Source organism: Ursus maritimus, unplaced genomic scaffold (genome assembly GCF_017311325.1).
Source record: "Ursus maritimus isolate PB19 unplaced genomic scaffold, ASM1731132v1 scaffold_23, whole genome shotgun sequence".
Lineage (NCBI taxonomy): Eukaryota > Metazoa > Chordata > Mammalia > Carnivora > Ursidae > Ursus > Ursus maritimus.
The window spans coordinates 35,451,128-35,472,113 of NW_024424786.1; the positions used below are offsets into that span (position 1 = coordinate 35,451,128).

Here is a 20,986-nt window from a genome sequence, read left to right on the forward strand (position 1 = left end):
AAGTAATGCTGGCTTCATAGAATGAGTTTGGAAGTTTACCTTCCTTTTCTACTTCATGAAACAACTTCAGAAGAATAGGTATTAGGTAACTGTTTGAATGTTTGGCAGGATTTCCCTGGGAAGCACCTGGCCCTGGATTTCCACTCCTGGGAGATTTTTGATTATTGCTTCAATTTCCTGCATCTCTTCAGAATTTCTATTTCTTCCTGTTTCAGTTTTAGTAGTTTATAAGTTTCTAGTATGCATTCATTTCTTCCAGATAACCTACTTTATTGGCATACACGTGCTCACAATAAGTTCTAAAAATTCTCTATATTTCCTTGGTGTTGGTTGTGATCTCTCCTCTTTCATTCATGATTTTATTAATTTGGGTCCTTTCTTTTCTCTTTTTGATAAGTCTGGCTAGGGGTTTATGGATCTTATTAATTCTTTCAAAGAACCAGCCTGTAATTTCATTGATCTGTTCTGTTGTTCTTCTGATTTCTATTTCAATGATTTCTGCTCTAATCTTTAGAATTTCCCTTCTCCTGCTTGGTTTAAGCTTTAATGCTGTTCTTCCTCCAGCTCCTTTGGGTGTAAGCTAAGCAATAAAGGATCTATAGTCCAAAAACTACAGAACACTTGTGAAAGAAACTGAGGAGACACAAAGAAATGGAAAAACATTCCATGCTCATGGATCAGAACAATAAATATTGTTGAAATGTCCATGCTACCCAGAGCAAACTACACATTCAGTGCAATCCCTATCAAAATACCAACAACATTTTTCACAGAGCTGGAAAAAATAATCCTAAAATTTATATGGAACCAGAGAAAACCTTGAATAACCAGATGAATGCTGAAAAAGAAAACCAAAGCTGGTGGAATGATGAAGCCAGACTTCAAGCCACATTACAAAGCTGTAATCATCAAGACAGTATGGTACAGTTACAAAAACAGACACGTGGTTCAATGGAATAGAATAAGGAACCCAGAACTGGACTCTCATTTCTATTGCCAACTAATCTTCGACAAAGCAGGAAAGAATATCCTATGGAAAAATGTCTCTTCAATAAATGGTGCTGGGAAAATTGGACAGCCACATGTAGAAGAATGAAACTGGACCATTCGTTTACACCATACACAAAGATAAACTCAAAATGGATGAAAGACCTCATGTGAGATAGGAATCCATCAAACTCCTAGAGGAGAACATAGGCAGTAACGTCTTTGACCTTGGATGCAGCAACCTCTTGCTGGACATGTCTCCAAAGGAAAGGAAAACAAAAGCAAAAATGAACTATTGGGACTTCGAAAAAACCAAAAGCTTCTGCAGAGCTAGGGAAACCATCAACAAAACTAAGCGGCAGGGAATGGGAGAAGATATTTGCAGATGACAAACAGATAAAGAGCTGGTATCCAAGATCTATAAAGAACTTCTCAATTCATTGCCAAAATAAACAAATAATCAAGTCAAGATATGGGCAGAAGACATGAGCAGACATTTCTCCAAAGAAGGCATACAAACGGCCAACAGACACATGCAAAAATGCTTCCCATCACTTGGCATGCGGGAAATACAAATCAAAACCACAATGAGATACCACCTCATCCTCACACCAGTCAGAATGGCTAAAATTAACAAGACAGGAAACAACAAATGTTGCGGAGGATGTGGAGAAAGGGGTAACACTGCTGGTGGGAAACTAAGCTGGTACAGCAACTGTGGAAAAAAATATGGAGTTTCCACAAGACATTGAAAATAGGGCTACCCGAAGACCCAGCAATTGCATTAGTAGGTATTTAACCCCAAAATACAAATGTAGTGATCCGAAGTGGCACTTGTATGCCAATGTTCACGATAGCCAAACTGTGGAATGAGCCAAGATGTCTTTCAACAGGTGAATTGGTAAAGAAGATGTGGTTCATATACACAATGGAATATTACTCAGCCAAAAGAAAGGATGAATATCTACCATTTCTATCGACACGAATGGTACTGGAGGTATTATGTTAAGTGAAATAGGTCAATCAGAGAAACACAACTGTCATATGGTTTCACTCATATGTAGAACATAAGGAATAGTGCAGGGGACAGTAGGGGTGGGGTGGGGGAAGAGAACTGGAAGAAATCAGAGAGGGAGACAAACCATATGAGACTCTTCACTTCAGGAAACAAACTGAGTGTTGTGGAAAGGAAGGTGGGTGGGGAGACTGGGAAACTGGGTGATGGGCACTAAAGAGGAGACGTGATATGATGGGCATGGGGTGATATACTCAACTAATGATTCATTGAACATTGTATCAAAAACTAATGATGTACATTACCATGGCTAAGTGAACTCAAATAAAAAAAAATTCCAATTACATTTTTTCACCAGAATACAAATAGAATCCTAAAATTTCCATGAAACATTAACAGATCAAAGCCAAAGCAATCTTTTTTCTTATTATAATAATATTTTTATTATATTATGTTAATCACCATACAGTATATCCCGGGTTTTTGATATAAAGTTCGATGATTCACTAGTTGCGTATAACACCCTGTGCACCATGCAATACTGCCCTCCTTACTACCCATCAACAGCCTATCCCATTCCCCCATCCCCCTCCCCTCTGTAGCCCTCAGTTTGTTTCTCAGAGTCCATAGTCTCTCATGCTTCATTCCCCCTTCTGATTACCCCCCCTTTCTTTATCCCTTTCTTCTCCTACCGATCTTCCGAGGTCTTACGTTCCATAGATGAGAGAAACCATATGATAACTGTCTTTCTCTGCTTGACTTATTTCACTTAGCATTATCTCCTCTAGTTCTGTCCATGTTGCAGCAAATGTTTAGAAATCGTTCTTTTTGATAGATGAGTAATATTCCATTGTATATATGGACCACAACTTCTTAATCCAGTCATCTGTTGAAGGGCATATCGGCTCCTTCCATGATTTAGCTATTGTGGACAATGCTGCTATAAACATTGGGGTGCATATGGCCCTTCTCTTCACTACGTCTGTGTCTTTGGGGTAAATACGCAGTAGCGCAATGGCTGGATCATAGGGTAGCTCAATTTTTAACTTTTTAAGGGACCTCCACACTGTTTTCCAGAGTGGCTGTACCAACTTGCATTCCCACGAACAATGTAGGAGGGATCTCCTTTCTCCACATCCTCTCCAACAATTGTTGTTTCTTGCCTTGTCAATTTTTGCCATTCTAACTGAAGTCAAAGCAATCTTGAGAAAGAACAAAAGTGAAGACATCACACTCCTGATTTCAAACTATACTACAAAGCTATACTAAACAAAAAAGTATGGGTCTGACATAAAAGATACATAAACGAACAGAACCCAATAGATTCCAGAAATAAACTCCCATCTATACATCAACTAACATTTAACAAAGGAACCAGCCATACTCAGTGGGGAAAGAATAGTCCCTTTAACTATGGTTTTGGAAAAACTGGATAACCCTATGCACAATAATGAATTTGGACCACTATCTTCCACCACTCACAAAAATTAACCCTGAATGGATTAAAGACAGGAAGGTTAGATCTGAAACCATAAAACTTCTAGAAGGAAAGATAGGGAACAAGCTCCTTGACCTTAGTCTTGAAAATGATATTTTGTATCTCACACCAAAAGCACAAGCAACAAAAGCCAAAGGCAACAAGCGGAACTATATCAAATGTAAAACCTAAAAGAAACAATCAACAAAATAAATCAACTGACAGAATGGGAGAAAATACCTGTAAACCACAGCTTGAAAAATATTTGCCAAGCATGTATCATGTAAGGGGTTAATATCCAATACATATAAAGAGCTCCTACAACTTAGAAGCAAAACAATCTGCTTAAAAAATGGGTAGAGGAGGGGTGCCTGGGTGGCGCAGTCATTAAGCGTCTGCCTTCGGCTCAGGGCGTGATCCCAGAATTCTGGGATCAAGTCCCACATCAGGCTCTTCCGCTAGGAGCCTGCTTCTTCCTCTCCCACTCCCTCTGCTTGTGTTCCCTCTCTCGCTGGCTGTCTCTCTCTGTCAAATAAATAAATAAAATCTTTAAAAAAATGATAGAGGATATGAATAGATATTCTTCCTAGAAGACACTCATATGGCCAACAGGTACATGAAAAGTTACCCAACATCACTAATCATCAGGGAAATGCGAATCAAAAGAACAGTGAGGTATCAACTCACACCTGTCAGAATGGCTATCATCAAGAAAGAGATAACAAGTGGTGGTGAGGATGTGGAATAAAGGATATACTTGTACACTATTGGTGGAAACATAATTTGGTTCAACCACTATCAAAAACAGTAGGGATGTTCGTCAAAAACTTAGAGAACTACCATATAATCCACCAACCCCACTCCTGGTATACATTCAACACAAATAAAAACAGATATCAAAAAGATAATCTGCACTCCTATGAATATAGCAGATTTATTCATAAGAGACAAGATATGAGAATGATAAAGATGATAAAGACATGGTATTTACACACAATAGAGTGGAATATTATTCAACTGGGAGAGTGAAGGAACTCCTGACATTTGAGACATTATGGATGCACCCTGACAGCATTATGCCAAGTGACATAAGCCAGACAAGGACAAACAGTGTATGAGATCAGGAATAGGCAGAATCAGAAAGCCAAACTCATAGCAACAGAGAGCACAATGGTGGTTAGCAGGGCCTGGGGGGGCAAGGGAATTGGAGATAACGTTTTTTGAAAAGGTACAATCTTGCAACTAAAGGATGAAGAAACCTGGCAATCTAATGCATAGCATAATGACTATAACCAATAACACTGTGTTACATTCCTCACAGAGACCTTTCTCCTACTGAAGCCCTCATGGTTCCTTAGAAAGACTTCTCAGACATTCTTACACATTTTTAAAGAACAGTGCTCCAAAGAACATACCTATGCCTGCTTGGCAGGGATGAGGGCACACACCCTTTATTCATACTGCACTACTTCTGTGGTATGGGATAGGCCTTCATACTCTCTCCCAGAGGTTCAATGATTCTTCTTCTCTCAGTCCTGTCCATCTGTAAACTTGTGAAAAATTTGGCAAGGCTTCAAATACCTCTTCATTTATAGTCTTAACTAAATGGAAGAATTATGTGACTTATCAGAATTGAGACCCTGTTCCCCCCAAAAAGCAATAAAAACCCAGTGAATCTCCAAGGATAATATGTAATTGTAATGATATCTGTTTATATCAGTTGGTTCAAGTCTGAGCAATCTGTATATCAGCAGCCAGTGTTGATACACATCTTGTTCCACTTTTCAAACAGATTATGAGGACCAAAACTTTTATGTTCTACTTGAGACAGAGAAAACTGGCCACAGTTAAAATCCTGCCTATCGTACTATCTATTTTGTCTCTGGCTCTTGAAAGCTTTCCAGAAAATATCAGCATTAGAGTGAGTCTAAATATCTACTCCAGATTTTAGATAATCCCATACAAAACCATAAATCTCTATGACGTAAAATAAAAGACTACCAGATCTCCATATTTGTTCTTAGTCTGCAATATTTAATATTGAGTAACTCTAATATTTATTTAAGATATTTCATTTATTTTCTGAGAGAGACAGAAAACACAGAGGAGAGTGAGAGGGAGAAGCAGACTCCCCACTGAGCACAGAGCCCAATATGGGGCTTGATTCCATGACCCCGGGATCATGACCTGAACATAAGGCAGATGCTTAACCGACTGATTCACGCAGGAGGCCCACTTGCAGATTATTAATAAATAATGAGGCCACTCCTCATGTAGGGTGAAAGTAAGAACCTCCAGGACTTAAAGGTATTGTGTATGTGTGGAATCAAGTCAGCTGTCAGTGTATTTGGCATATTATCTGTGTCAAATTAACCTTTCTTTATCCAAAGGCAGTAGGAATTTTGTTAGAGTCCATTCATGTGCATACTATTGGGGGTTAAGGTTTCTGATAGGACAAATCGGGACAGAACTTCTGCAAGACCATCTCTTCTTTCGTAACCTCTTCAAGGCATCTTTGATTTCCTTGTTCCTCGGACTGTATATCAATGGATTCAACATGGGAATTACCACAGTGTAGAATACGGATGCAAATCTGTCAAGGCTAGAGGAACCACCAGAGCTGGAACTCAAATAAACAGAGATACTTGAGATATAGAAGAGGGAAACCGCTAGCAGATGAGAAGCACAGGTGTTGAAAGCCTTGGACCTGCCTTTAGCTGAAGTGATCTTCATGATGGACATGACAATATAGCCATAGGATATCATGATAATGAGGGCATTTATTATCCCAAAGACCATTGTTAATATAGCAATCAGCAGTTGTACAAAGAAAGTGTCGGTGCAGGACAGGATTAACAGTTGCGGCATGTCACAGAGGAAGTGCTTGATGACATTAGGCCCACAAAAGTGGAGCTGAAACATGGTACACAATTGGGATATAGAAGCAGAGAGTCCAGCCAAATAGGATCCCAGCACCATCCGAATACAGAGGGTGGGTGACATGATTGCTGAATAGAGAAGTGGATTACAAATGGCAGCATATCGGTCATAAGCCATGGCTGTCCTGAGACAAGACTCACTCAGTCCCATGGTTGAAAAGACAAAGTACTGAACAGCACAACCCACAAAGGTGATAGTCTGCTGCTCTTGAAAAAAGGTGGAGAGCATCTTGGGAGCTGTAGAGGTCACATAGCAGATATCTATGAAGGACAGATTACTGAGGAAGAAGTACATGGGTGTGTGGAGGTGAGAGTCCATCCTTATTAAGATGATGAGGCACAGGTTCCAAGTCAGAGTCAAAATGTAGGTCAGCAGGAATACAACAAAGAGCACTGCTAGGATTCTGGGAAAATCAGAGAATCCCAAAAGGATGAAATAAGTGACCTCTGTAATACTTCCTCCCCCAGTCATTGGCTTGCTGCTTCTGAAATCAGAAAAGAGAGAAGAGAATGCACTGCTGACTCAGGTGAAATGACAGCATTACAATTCTCGTATGTGTCATTTTTTTCCTCCAATGAGTACAGGGAAAGAAGCAATCCTTTACTGTCCTAATGAAAACACCCAGCTTTTCATCTGAAATTGTCAAGACGTGTGTTGTTAAAAGTGCTTCAAACTAATGATGTCCTATCTGTTGCTTAATTAAATTGAAATTAAAAAAAGAAAAAAAGTCCTTCGGGTTCTCAATTATTTCATGACGTCGTATGAAAATTAAAGAGTTGTTTTTGAATTTGACTGAGAACTAAAATAACAGAAATGCTGTGATTATTACAGACATCATTGATTAAAAGTTTTTTTTAAAACTTCTGATAATTCATACATAACCACTGCTTTACAAAAAAATACGTGAAATCACTCTAGATTAAAAATGAGATAGCTTTTCAGTCCCAGGTGGTCATCTAGATAATGTTTTAAAATTTCCTCCTTATCCTAAAGAAAAGTTATTTACCGCATTTGTAATAATTTCACAAACTCTTATATGAATGCAGTTAACATATCATTTTCTAAGTGGTCTGGAAAACTATATTATAAGTGATGACTCTGATATTTTCTTGAGGCACAGTATATGTGCCCAGTAAAGTTGTGGAACAAGTCTTCTTAGTGAAGTCTTCGTACTAAGTATGCCAAAGGGAAGGTAGTAGAGCTCGCTATTGACCCCAACCTTTTTTCAATTTTAGGGTATTTTACTACTTAAGAAACAGCATGGTACTGTAGTTAAAGGTTCAGTCTTTGGAGTTTTGTCTGATTCCCTCTCGCTTTATGAACTTGTCCCAGGAGATTACACACTAAGATTGATTTACTCAAAATAATGTGAGAACATTAAGAGCCCCTGAACTCTCAGATTACTAGGATAGTTACATGAAAATTCATGGGGATGCTCAGCACACAATTCCATACACAGTAATTGTTCAATAGGTGTTGGCTATTACCATCATGGATTGCTTACTGATAACCATGAATGACAGCTGTACCCATGGTTAGCAGCGTCAACAGTGCTGTAGTTCTATGGGTTAATTTGAGGGATTTCCTGAGGCACCACTGACCTTGTAGACAGTGAGGAATCATTACCTTCTGGGCAGATGTAGATTCAGACCTCATGTAGAAGCAAATCAAACCACCTGGAGCCACGAAGACACAAACACAGAAACAATTTTCCATTTAGTCTGCTTGAGTTTGGGTACACTTGGTCAACTGACAACCAGCAACACACTATGATGGACCTTGATGCAGAGGAAAAGTAAATAACTTCAATTACCAGGTACTACATAGTATATTTCATACATTTTATTGATACAGTCATCATGTTAGAGCTCACTAACAGATTCGTAATGGATTGCAACTATAGCCTATGCTCCCTAACAAACTGTCGTTCCTTGAGGTGAAAGAGTAAATCAATGAGAACAGCTAAGAAATTTTTGAAAAAATATGAATAATTAAAAAGACATGAACTTTCAAGTATTAAAAAGTATTATAAACACTGACAATTCACTATTCTTATAAAAATAGACACATGTCAAAATACCTTTAGACATTTTAGAAATTTTTAAATATCAGTAAGAATTTAAATATGATAAAATTAGTATTTTTAAATTGAGAGACAAAGGATAAATTCTTGATATGCATGTATGTAATCTTGGTATGTGGAAAAAATGTCTGAAATATAACACCAAAACAGTAACTAGAAGAGAAAAATGTAACAATTTTAAACTTGGTTATGAGAGAAAAACCCACTTAATTAAAATACTTCTGAAATACAATTGATAAGGGAAAAAGAGTCACAAAGCATAAAAAGAGAATGTAGCAATGCCCTCAATAAAAAAGGCACTAATCAGATGATGGGGCACTCATATTTAGTACTGATGAGGGTACAAAATGGTTCTACCTTTCTGAAGGAAAAATTTTTTTGCGTTATATAATATCTCTGTCTCTCTTTCTCTCTCACACACACATAGAAACACAGGAAACAATTAAAAATGCCAAAAGTAATGACTGATATGATTTTGATTTCCTTCTTTAGCTTCTCTGTATTTGATCAATTTTCGACAACTGCTCTATATATAGGAAGAAAACTTATTAAGATATATAAATCCTTAAAAGTAAGCACAGAGTAAGACAGAAAGGGAGAGGGGAAGGGGAACTGAAGGGCAGACAGCATTACTGAGAGAATAGACTTTCAGAATTTCCTGGCTGTGACCTACTGGCTGGGTCATCCTTAGCAAGTTATTAACCTCTCTGTGCCTCAGTTGCCTCATCTATAAATGGCACTAAGAGTACTTATCACCTCAGAGGGTTGCTGCAAGGATTGGTTGACATAAAGGGCTTAAAACAGTAAGGGCTCAATAAATGTTAGCAATTATCATCCCCATTATCGTTCCTCTCTGTGTAAGTAAAATAAAGCAAACTAATACTGAAGGAGCTCTTTAGATCAATTATTTTCTAAGGTCTCTAAGCCTAGAGTCAAGAATATCGTTAGGCAATGACTGTATTTATTTCTATCTCGGATTACTCCGTTACCTCCAGTCAGCTGGACTGTAAACTCCTCATGTCCCTTTTTATGTGCCACCACCACCAGGTACTCTGAGCTGACGAGGCTCTACACAGTACGTGCTCTACTGGAGATGCCTCACTACTTAACGATAAGCACCTTGTATACTAATATTTGTGTTACTGAATAACTACATATTGAACAATGGTTCTTTCACCCCTTTTGGATGCAAAACTAAAATTATCTTATTTCATTTCCATCATGGTTTTATGAGATTGAAAATCTTTCTGTTGACTCCTTAAGTGTTGCCACTATGATTTCTCCACAATTTTATCCAAGATGAGTTGGAGTCAATGAAAATATTTTGAAAATATAAACTCTCAAGCACAACATCGCCCAATACACCAACATAATCGATCAGTTCAGTGAAAAGAAGTCAAGCTTCTGATCAATCACTTGCAGTAAAGCTCTTCACTTTCTTATTACATTCTGGTGACAAAGGCAGCCAGAGGTAAAGGTATTTTATGTGGCTTATCATTCCAAAAAAGATAATGAATTCTGGATTGTTTGATAAAATTAATCTTGTTAAACTTTGATAAGGTATAGAAAAAGGGGGAAAATTAACTTTTTGGTTAAGTTTTTGCATGTGTCCACCATTTCCCAAGAAAATTTAAAGAAAAGGTGACTGATGCAAATATTAATTGGAGAATTTACTATGTGCATCTAGCTAATCAAAACCTTTCCAATTCTGACTAAGGAGGACATGGTCAATTTATAAGTTTGTGCAGAGTACAAAATCAGGTAAGGAAAGCCCAGATGCTGCAATGAAGAAAAACAATGTAAGTAAAAAAAAAAAAAAAAAGCTTAAAGAGACAGACCAACAATGCCCTGAAGTGAGGCATCTCTGATACCTGTGTTACCCACACCCATGCCTCCAGACCTGCAGGGACTCCAAAGATGACCACAGAGACCCTTTTGAAAAGGCCAATGGAATTGTACATGAGTACTTGTTATATCATTATTTAGTGACCTGCTTGCCTTTTGTTACTCAAAAATTATCAAAGCTATATAATAACATGAAAATCCAATTAATTAATATTATTATAACAGACTACTTAAACAAAAGAAATTTCAAAGAGTCCTTAGGATGAAGTTGGAAAATCTAGACAAGAATATGGGATCTTAGGAAATTCCTCTGAAAGTCAGTAAATTGCTTTTTTTTTTTGTTTAATTAAATGTTTTTTTATTATATTATGTTAGGCACCATACAGTACATCCCTGGTTTTTGATGTAAAGTTCGATGATTCATTAGTTGCGTATAACACCCAGTGCACCATGCAATACGTGCCCTCCTTACTACCCATCACCAGCCTATCCCATTCCCCCACTCCCCTCCCCTCTGAAGCCCTCAGTTGATTTCTCAGACTCCATAGTCTGTCATGCTTCATTCCCCCTTCTGATTACCCCCCTTTCTTTCTATTATTAATTCAGCACTCAATTATTGACTTCTAAAATTTGTTAGCTTTTATAAACATCTCTTCATTAGATTTTTTTTGCCTCAATAGATTTAAATAATCCACTTATCTGCCATTTTACAGGTGAAACAATACAAAACAAAACAAAACAAAAAAAACCCCAGGAGGTAACAGAGCTGAAGTTCATAGCCTTAAGAAATTGCAGAACTGGAACTCAACATACATCCCTCATCCCAGAATGATCCCTGAAATTTTAGATAAGACATTAATCTTTTCAATGAGGGTCAGAGAAGTTAGGTAAGGAGACAGAGAACCCAAGAAAGAGCCCACGGTGGAGGGTGTGGGAGTGAGGAAGAGGTGAAGAATGCCAGAGACTGAGGACCATAAACCCTGCTCCACACAGGTCCTACTGAAAGTATCACGTGGCTATCAAGATAACATAAAATCCACTGTGCTTACCAAGTCTTGCCCTCTCACCTTGACCCAGATTCCCAAGAAGAGAGATCTTTTGCCAAAGGCTGAAACTGCTTATTTCTCTTCCAAAGGAATTTTTCATATGGGTTATTGCTCTCCAAGATGGGAGACATTGGCCATGAAATAGGCTGTCCACTCAGATTAACAGAGATACTCCCAACTGGAGATCATCTTAACTGTGCCATTGTTAAGGGCAGAGATAATAGGAGAAAAGACAATTAGAGATATAAAACCCTCTGGGTACTTGTTCTCTGGAGTCACTGTTGTCATGGAGGTTTTATCCCTGCTAATTTCATGTCTCATTTTGCCATGTCCCTTCTGGCTCCATTCCCCACTTCCCCCATAGTCCAATCATGTCCATATGATTATAGAATTTCTGTTAGAATCTGAAGAGTAATTAGACCTGGAAAGAACGTAGGAATATTCCAGTCCAATACCTTTAATTACCAAGTGAGGAACCTAAAGCCGGAGGAGCTAAAAGCTTTGCTCAAGATGACACTGGTAACATACTAGCTGGTAAATACCTCAGTTGAAATAAATTAGATATCTGAACATTTCCTTGTACACATAGCACTTTTATTTTAGATATATACATCCGTACATTTTCTCAAATATCTGACCAGGTCCAAACATCACAGCAGCCTATGAGGCGGACATGGAATTATTTCCTATGCATAAGCAAGGAAATTGAGGCAGTAAGAAAATCAGTAAAACTAATTCATGACAGAGCCATGACTTATCATGGTTACAACCTGGGGCATTGGTATCAACCACTCTGGGTAAAATTCTGACCCTTCCACTTGATGACTGTGTGACCATGAGCAAATTCACCTCTCCCAGCCTCAGGATTATCACCTGAGGATTACCATAAAAGGGGGTTGAGAGTAGTAGCTACTTCATAGAGTAGGTCTTCATAGAGAGAAGCAAATTGCATAATACTTATAAAGCACTTACCGGGGATGCATTACAAGCCTGCCTTCTATTAATACTCATTGTAATTTCTATGTTCTGATTTGGAGTTATTTCCAAAGTTATGCTGAATTACTAATCCCTCACTAAAAATATCTACTTAACATCATTACCACAAACATTTTTTTGCCTCTTTTTTCTAGGAATTGTTTGTTTCTAGTTTTTTGAAAATGGAAGTCATCTACCCTACCAGTGACTAGGGATACAGACATGTTTTAGATAAGGTCCCATTCTTGACTTGATCTACTTCAACTATTCTCACTTCTAGGGAGAAATGGGTGGGGAGGCAATGAATTATTTGACTCTTGCTGATAGGTTAGTACTTACATATTCCCTTTGATAAGACCTGTAATAACTTAATCCTTAAACTGAGCAGGTTCTTAAGATAGTTTAAAGGTATAACACCAAAAGTATTAGAATGTGGGCACCATGGCCACAAAATAGACGTCATGTTTTGGTCACAAAGAACCATGTATGTTCCACAAATCACACTTTGTGATATTCAAATGAATGGTTGCTACAGTGCGAAGACTGTGTCCGACCTCTATGTGCCCAAAGGTTCTATCTGTAATATCTGCAATATAGTTTCTCACCTGCAGTCTTCAAATGGTAACAGAAAAAAATCAAATCTAAATGATGTAACTATGTGAAGTATAATGTTCTGTATAAATAATAATGTAATACGTGTGAAATTAGTCCATAATGTCTTGAATGGAAAAAAAATCTTTTTAAATTTTTCTTGAAAATCTCTAAGTTCGACTCTGTGTCTTCATGGAAGTCCAAGTCTCCTAGCTCTTCTGCTCCTGATCAGCTTAAGGTCCTGGAATCCCTAGGAAGCTCAGATCAGGGACTCACTTCCTGCACCCTAAACACACCCTGACAGCCATCATATCTTGTGACGCTAACTATCTGAGGTCTTACACATTCTCTGGAAACATACCAAGCACCATGATCCAGGCCTGCCTATGCCAAGAAACTAACATTATATAACTTTCAGGTGTACAGTATAAGCAACATCTATATACACTACAACGTGATCACCAGCAAAAGTCTAGTTACCAGTCATCACCATACAATTGACCCCCTTCCCCATTTTAACACTCCCCACTCTCCTTCCTCTCTGGTAACCATCAGTCGTTCTCTGTACCTGTGAGTTTGTTTTTGTTTTACTACGTTAGTTTATCTTGTGTCTTTAGATGAAATATATATGAGGGAAATCATATATTTGTGTCTCTCCATCTGTCTTATTTCACATAGCATAATATCTTCAAGGTCCATCCATATTGTCACAGATGACAAACTTTCATTCTTCTTTATGGCTGAGTAGTATTCCACTTTGCATATATTTTTTTATTAAAGATTTTATTTATTTATTTATTTGAGACCGAGAGACTGCTCATGACCAGGGAAGGACAGAGGGAGAAGGAGAGAGAGAATACCAAGCAGACTCCACACTGAGCATGGAGCCCAATGCAGTGCTTGATCCCACGACCCTGAGATTATGACTTGAGACAAAATCAAGAGTCAGACAGCCAACCAACTGAGCCACCCACGTGCCCTCACATCCTTTCTACCCACTCATCCACTGATGGACACTAAGGTTGTTCCCCAGTGTTGGCTATGGTAAAGAATGCTGCGATTAACATAAGAGTACATATATCTTTCTGAATTCGTGTTTCTGATTTCTTTGGATAAATATCCAGAAGTAGAATAGCTGGATCATATGGTAGATCTACTCTTAGTTTTCTGAGGAACCTCCATACTGTTTTCCAAAGTGGCTGAACCAACTTACATTCCCACTAACACTGCACAAGAGTTCCCTTTTCTCCACATCCTCTCCAACACTTGTTATTTCTTGTCTTGTTGCTACTAGCCATTCTGACTGGTGTAAGTGCTATCTCATTGTGCTTTTGATTTGCATTTCCCTGATGAACAGGGATGTTGAGCATCTTTTCCTACGTCCGTTGGCCATAGGTCTTCTTTGGAATTACTTCTGTTCAGGTCTTCTGCCCAGTTTTTAAATTGGATTGTTTGGCTTTTTTGCTGTTGTGTGTATCAGTTCTTTATATATTTTGGATATTAACCTCTTGTCAGATATATCATTTTCAAATACTTTCTGCCATTCAGCGAGTTGCCTTTTCATTTCAATGATGGTTTCCTTCACTGTTTTTCCTTCACAAGCTTTTTCTTTGATGTAGTCTCATTTGTTTGTTTTTGCTTTTGTTTCCCTTGCCTTTGGCATCAGATCCACAAACACATCAGTTAACTCTGATGTCGAGGAGCTTGCTGCCTATGTTTCCTTCTAGGAATTTTATGGTTTCAGGTCTTACATTCAAGTCTTTAATCCATTTTTTAAAATTTTTATTATGTTATGTTAGTCACCATACAGTACATCATTAGTTTTTGATGTAGTGTTCCATGATTCATTGTTTGCATATAACACCCAGTGCTCCACGCAATATGTGTCCCCCTTAATACCCATTTTGACTTAATTTTTGTGAATGGTATTAGATAGTGGTCTAGTTTTATTTTTTTCCATGAGGTTGTCCAGTTTTACCAGCTCCATTTATTGAAGAGCCTGCTTAATTTTTCTATTGTATGCTCTTGGCTCCTTTGTTGTAAACTAATTATCTATAACTGTGTGAGTTTTCTCCTAAGCTCTCAATGCCATTGATATGTGTATCTGTTCTTGTGCCAATATCATATTCTTTTGATTCCTATAGATTGTTAGTGTCATTTAAGTCAGGGAGTATAATGCCTCCAGCTCTGTTCTTCCATCTCAAGGTTGCTTTGGGCTATTCGCATTATCTTGTGGTTCCATATAAGTTTTAAAATTGTTTATTCAGGTTGTGTGAAGAATGCTATTGGAATTTCGATAGGAATTGTATTTAATCTGTAGATTGCTTGGGAAAGTATAGTTATATTAACAATACTAATTCTTCCAATCCATGAGCATTATGCATCTTTCCATTTATTTGTGTTCTTCAATTTCTTTTATCATTATGTTATACCGGTCTTTCACGTCCTTAGTTAAATTCATTCCTAAATATTTTATAATATTTGATACAATTGTAAATGAGAATTCTTTCTTAATTTCTCCTCCTGCTAGCTCATTATTAGTGTATAGAAATGTTGCAGGCTTTTATTTTATTGATTGATTGTTGTCCCGTAACTTTACTAAATTTGTTATTAGATCTAACAGTTTTTAGACTGTAGAATACATGATTCTACAAAGACCAACAATGTTACATCATCTTTTCCTACTTGAATGCATTTTATTTCTTCTCTTGTCTATTCACACTGACTAGTACTCCAAGTGCTATGTATAATAAAAGTGGTGAGAGGAGGCATGCTTTTCCTGTTCCTGATTTTAGAAGGAAAGCATTCGGCTGTCTACCATTGAGCATAATGTTATTAGTGAGTTGTTTTATATGGCCTTATTATGTGGAGATGGTCTATGCCAAATTTGTTGACAGTTGGTTTTTTTTATCATGTCTGGAAGTTGAATTTTGTCAAATGCTTTTTCTGCATCTATTGGAAAGAACATATGTTTATCCTTCATTTTGTTAATGTGTTATATCACACGGATTGTTTTGGTGATGTTGAACCATCCTTGCATAACTGAAATAAATCCCCCTTGATTAAGGTATATGAAAATTTTTTAAATAAAGATTTTATTTATGTATTTGTCAGAGAGAGAGAGAGAGAAGGACAGCATGCACAAGCAAGGGTGCAGCAGGCAGAGGGAGAAGCAGACTCTCCCTTGAACAAAGAGCCCTATGTGGGACTCGATCCCAGGAGCCTGAGACCATGACCTGAGCCAAAGGCAGATGCTTAACCAGCTGAGCCTTCCAGGTGTCACAGTATATGATCCAGTTAATGTATTCTGGAATTCACTGTACATTATTTTCTTGAAGACTTTTGCATCTATGTTCATAAGGCACAATGGGTTGTATTTACTACTCATTTGGTGTCCTTGTCTGTTTTGGTATTAGGGTAATGCGGCCCACGTAAAATGAGATCAAAAGTATTCCTTCCTATTCTACTTTTTGGAAGAATCTGAGAATAAATGGCATTAATTCATTTTAAATATTTGGTAACATCACCAGAGAAGCTCTCCGGTTGTGGACTTTTGTTTTGGGAGGTTTTTGATTACTGATTCAATCACCTTACTAGTAACTGGTCTATTCATATCTTCTATATCCTCAAGGTTCAGTCTTGGTAGTCTGTACGTTTACAGGAATTTGTCCAATTCTCCTAGATTGTCCAATTTTTTACTTGTAATTATTCATAGTCTCTTAAAATCTGTTCTTTTTCTGTGGTATCCAACTTCTTTTCTTTCATTTCTAATTTTCTTTACCTCATTCTGCTCATTTTTCTTGGTCTAAAGAAATGTCTGTCTTGTTAGGTTTATTCCTAGGTATCTTATGGCTTTTGGCCCAATTGTAAATGGCATCAATTCCTTGCTTTCTCTTTCTTCTGTCTCATTGTTAGTGTATAGAAATGCAACTGATTTCTGTGCATTGATTTTATATCCTGCCATGTTGCTGAGTTCCTGCTTCATTCTAGCAATTTCGAAGTCCTTCTGGTTTTCCACATGGAATATCATGTCATCTTTGAAGAGTGAGAGTTTGCCTTGTTGCTTGCCAGTTTGAATGCCTCTTATTTCTTTTTGTTCTCCGAATGCTGAGGTCAGGACTTCTAGTACTATGTCGAACAACAGTGCTGAGCATGGCCATCCCTGTCCTGTTCCTGACCTTAAGGGAAAACCTCTCAGTTTTTTCCCATTGAGAACGATACTCACTGTGGGCTTTTCATAGATGAAAAGTTTTAATAGTTTTAATCAAAAAAAGGATGCTATATTTTGTCAAATGCTTTTTCTGCACCAATTGAGAAGATCATATGGTTCTTGTCCTTTCTTTTCTTAATGTGATGTATAACGTTGATTGATTTGCAGATGTTGAGCCACCCTTGCAGCCCAGACATAAAACTCCCTCGGTCTGGTGAATAATCCTTTTAATGTACTGTTGGATTCTATTAGCTAGTATCTTGGTGAATTATGGCATCATGTTCATCAGGGATATTGGTCTGTAATTCCCCTTTTTGATGGGTTCTTTGTCTGGTTTTGGGATCAAAGTAATGCTGGCCTCATAGAATGAGTTTGGAAGTTTACCTTCCTTTTCTACTTCATGAAACAACTTCAGAAGAATAGGTATTAGGTGGCTGTTTGAATGTTTGGTAGGATTCTTCTGGGAAGCCACCTGGCCCTGGATTTCTACTGCTGAGAGATTTTTGATTATTGCTTCAATTTCCTGCATCTCTTCAGAATTTCTATTTCTTCCTGTCTCAGTTTTGGTAGTTTATAAGTTTCCAGTATGCATTCATTTCTTCCAGATAACCTACTTTTTTGGCATATATGTGCTCACAATAAGTTCTTAAAATTTTCTGTATTTCCTTGGTGTTGGTTGTGATCTCTCCTCTTTCATTCATGATTTTATTAATTTGGGTCCTTTCTCTTCTCTTTCTGATAAGTCTGGCTAGGGGATTATGTATCTTATTAGTTCTTTCAAAGAACCAGCCTGTAATTTCATTGATCTGTTCTATTGTTCTTCTGATTTCTATTTCAATGATTTCTGCTCTAATCTTTAGAATTTCCCTTCTCCTGCTTGGATTAAGCTTTAATGCTGTTCTTTCTCCAGCTCTTTTGGGTGTAAGCTTAGCAATTAAGGATCAATAGTCTACAAACTACAGAACACTTATGAAAGAAATTGAGGAAGACACAAAGAAATGGAAATACATTCCACAGTCATGGATCGGAACAATAAATATTGTTGAAATGTCCATGCTACCCAGAACACTCTGCACATTCAGTGCAATCCCTATCAAAATACCAACAACATTTTTCACAGAGCTGGAACAAATAATCCTAAAATTTATATAGAACCAGAGAAGACCTCGAATATCCAGATGAATGTTGAAAAAGGAAACCAAAGTTGGAGGCATGACGAAGCCAGACTTCGAGCCACATTCCAAAGCTGTAATCATCAAGACAGTATGGTATTGGTACAAAAACAGACATGCAGATCAATGGAATAGAATAAAGAACCCATGGGGCGCCTGGGTAGCACAGTTGTTAGGCGGCTGCCTTCGGCTCCGGGCGTAATCCCAGCATTCTGGGATCGAGCCCCACATCGGCTCCTCCACTGGGAGCCTGCCTCTTCCTCTTCCACTCCCCCCTGCTTGTGTTCCCTCTCTCGCTGGCTGTCTCTCTGTCAAAAAAATAAACAAAATCTTAAAAAAAAAAAAAGAATAGAGAACCCAGAATTGGACTCTCAATTCTATTGCCAACTAATCTTCGACAAAGCAGGAAAGAATATCCTATGGAAAAATGTCTCTTCAATAAATGGTGCTGGGAAAATTGGACAGCCACATGTAGAAGAATGAAACTGGACCATTCGTTTACACCATACACAAAGATAAACTCAAAATGGATGAAAGACCTCATGTGAGATAGGAATCCATCAAACTCCTAGAGGAGAACATAGGCAGTAACGTCTTTGACCTTGGATGCAGCAACCTCTTGCTGGACATGTCTCCAAAGGAAAGGAAAACAAAAGCAAAAATGAACTATTGGGACTTCGAAAAAACCAAAAGCTTCTGCAGAGCTAGGGAAACCATCAACAAAACTAAGCGGCAGGGAATGGGAGAAGATATTTGCAGATGACAAACAGATAAAGAGCTGGTATCCAAGATCTATAAAGAACTTCTCAATTCATTGCCAAAATAAACAAATAATCAAGTCAAGATATGGGCAGAAGACATGAGCAGACATTTCTCCAAAGAAGGCATACAAACGGCCAACAGACACATGCAAAAATGCTTCCCATCACTTGGCATGCGGGAAATACAAATCAAAACCACAATGAGATACCACCTCATCCTCACACCAGTCAGAATGGCTAAAATTAACAAGACAGGAAACAACAAATGTTACGGAGGATGTGGAGAAAGGGGTAACACTGCTGGTGGGAATCTAAGCTGGTACAGCAACTCTGGAAAACAGTATGGAGGTTCCTCAAGGTGTTGAAAATAGAGCTACCCGGGGAGGAGTTAAGATGGCAGAGGAGTAGGGGACCCCTTTTTCAGCTGGTCCCCTGAGTCGAGCTGGATAGGTACCAGACCAGCCTGAACATTCACGGAATTAGCCTGAGACACAGGAAGATACATCTGGATCTCTACAAATGAACATCTCCAGCGCTGAGTATTAAGGTACGAAGCAGGGAGCCGTGAAACCGCGCACAGATATCAGAAGATAAACGGAAGGGGGAGGGAGCCGCAGAGTTCAGGCGCCAGGAAGCAGTAGCCACCTGCACAGGGGAGTGGGCGGAGTCGCGGACCTGCACCCGGGAGAGAGCAGACTGTGACCATGAGCGGGGAGCTTGCACCGCCAGACTTCTCACGGAATTCCGGTGTGCTCACTGGAACCAGACTGAGACCAGGAGCTCCGGGAGCGCACAAGGGTGACTGGCTGCTGGCGGTGTTAGAAACACAAAGGACAGAGACGCGATGGCCCTAGAAATGAGGGCTGGGATGCCGGGTGTGAGGTGCACATCCCAGGACGCTGCAGGGTTGAGCAGCACCAACAGCAACAGAGTTAAAGTGGCCAGAACATCAGTGGAGAATGGTCCACAATTCCTCTGTTCTGAGACAGAAGCTGAGATTCAGCCACTGCTGCTCTGACTCTCAGAAGAGGCACAGCAAACCACCAGGGAAAGCCGCCAGAGAACAAATGCCTGGAAATACCGGCTCACAGTGTGCCCACCCCCATTCCCCCTCACAGGGGACACGGAGACTCTACCCAAACAGGCTTGCCTGAGTATTGGCATGGCAGGCCCCTCCCCCAGAAGTCAGGCTGAAAAATCAAGAAGCCCACATCCCGGGGTGCCTGGGTGGCGCAGTCCTTAAGCGTCTGTCTTAGGCTCAGTGTGTGATCCCGGCGTTCCTGAATCGAGTCCCACATCGGGCTCCTCCGCTGGGAGCCTGCTTCTTCCTCTCCCACTCCCCTGCTTGTGTTCCCTCTCTCGCTGGCTGTCTCTCTGTCACATAAATAAATAAAATCTTAAAAAAAAAAAAGCCCACATCCCTAAGATCCCTATAAAACAAGGGCACACGGCCTGGGTCCCGGTCAATAATTTGGGCTTTGGACAACCCTGCAACCTCTCCTCATCAGAATGACGAGAAGGAGAAATCCCCCCCCCCCAGCAAAAAAAAAAAAAGACAATGAGTCTGTGGCCTCTGCCACAGAACTAAGGGATATGGATATAACCAAATTATCAGAAATGGAATTCAGAGTAACAATGGTCAAGATGATGTGTAGACTTGAAAAAAGTATTAACGAAAATGTTAATGAGAATATAGAATCTCTAAGGGTGGAAATGAGAGTGAATCTGGCAGAAATTAAAATTATATGAGCCAAATGCAGTCAAAACTAGAGGCTTTGACGGCCAGGGTGAATGAGGTAGAAGAACGTATCAGTGAATTGGAGGATGGGTTAGTAGAAGAAAAAGCTAAAATAGAATCTGGACTAAAAAAAATCCACGCTCAGG

General features: G+C 38.9%; 1 protein-coding gene across 1 annotated transcript; it reads right to left on the reverse strand.

The window, feature by feature from the left end:
- Positions 1–5,906: 5,906 nt before the first annotated feature.
- LOC103666276 (olfactory receptor 5AN1-like) lies at positions 5,907–7,398 on the reverse strand. Its single transcript, XM_008694288.2, has one exon. The coding sequence runs from the start codon at positions 6,888–6,890 to the stop codon at positions 5,907–5,909; it is 984 nt and encodes a 327-aa protein (XP_008692510.2). The 5' UTR covers positions 6,891–7,398.
- Positions 7,399–20,986: the final 13,588 nt, after the last annotated feature.

Excerpts from the sequence above, each read along its gene's own strand:
- LOC103666276 (XM_008694288.2), bottom strand. The coding sequence starts at position 6,890 with ATGACTGGGGGAGGAAGTATTACAGAGGTCACTTATTTCATCCTTTTG.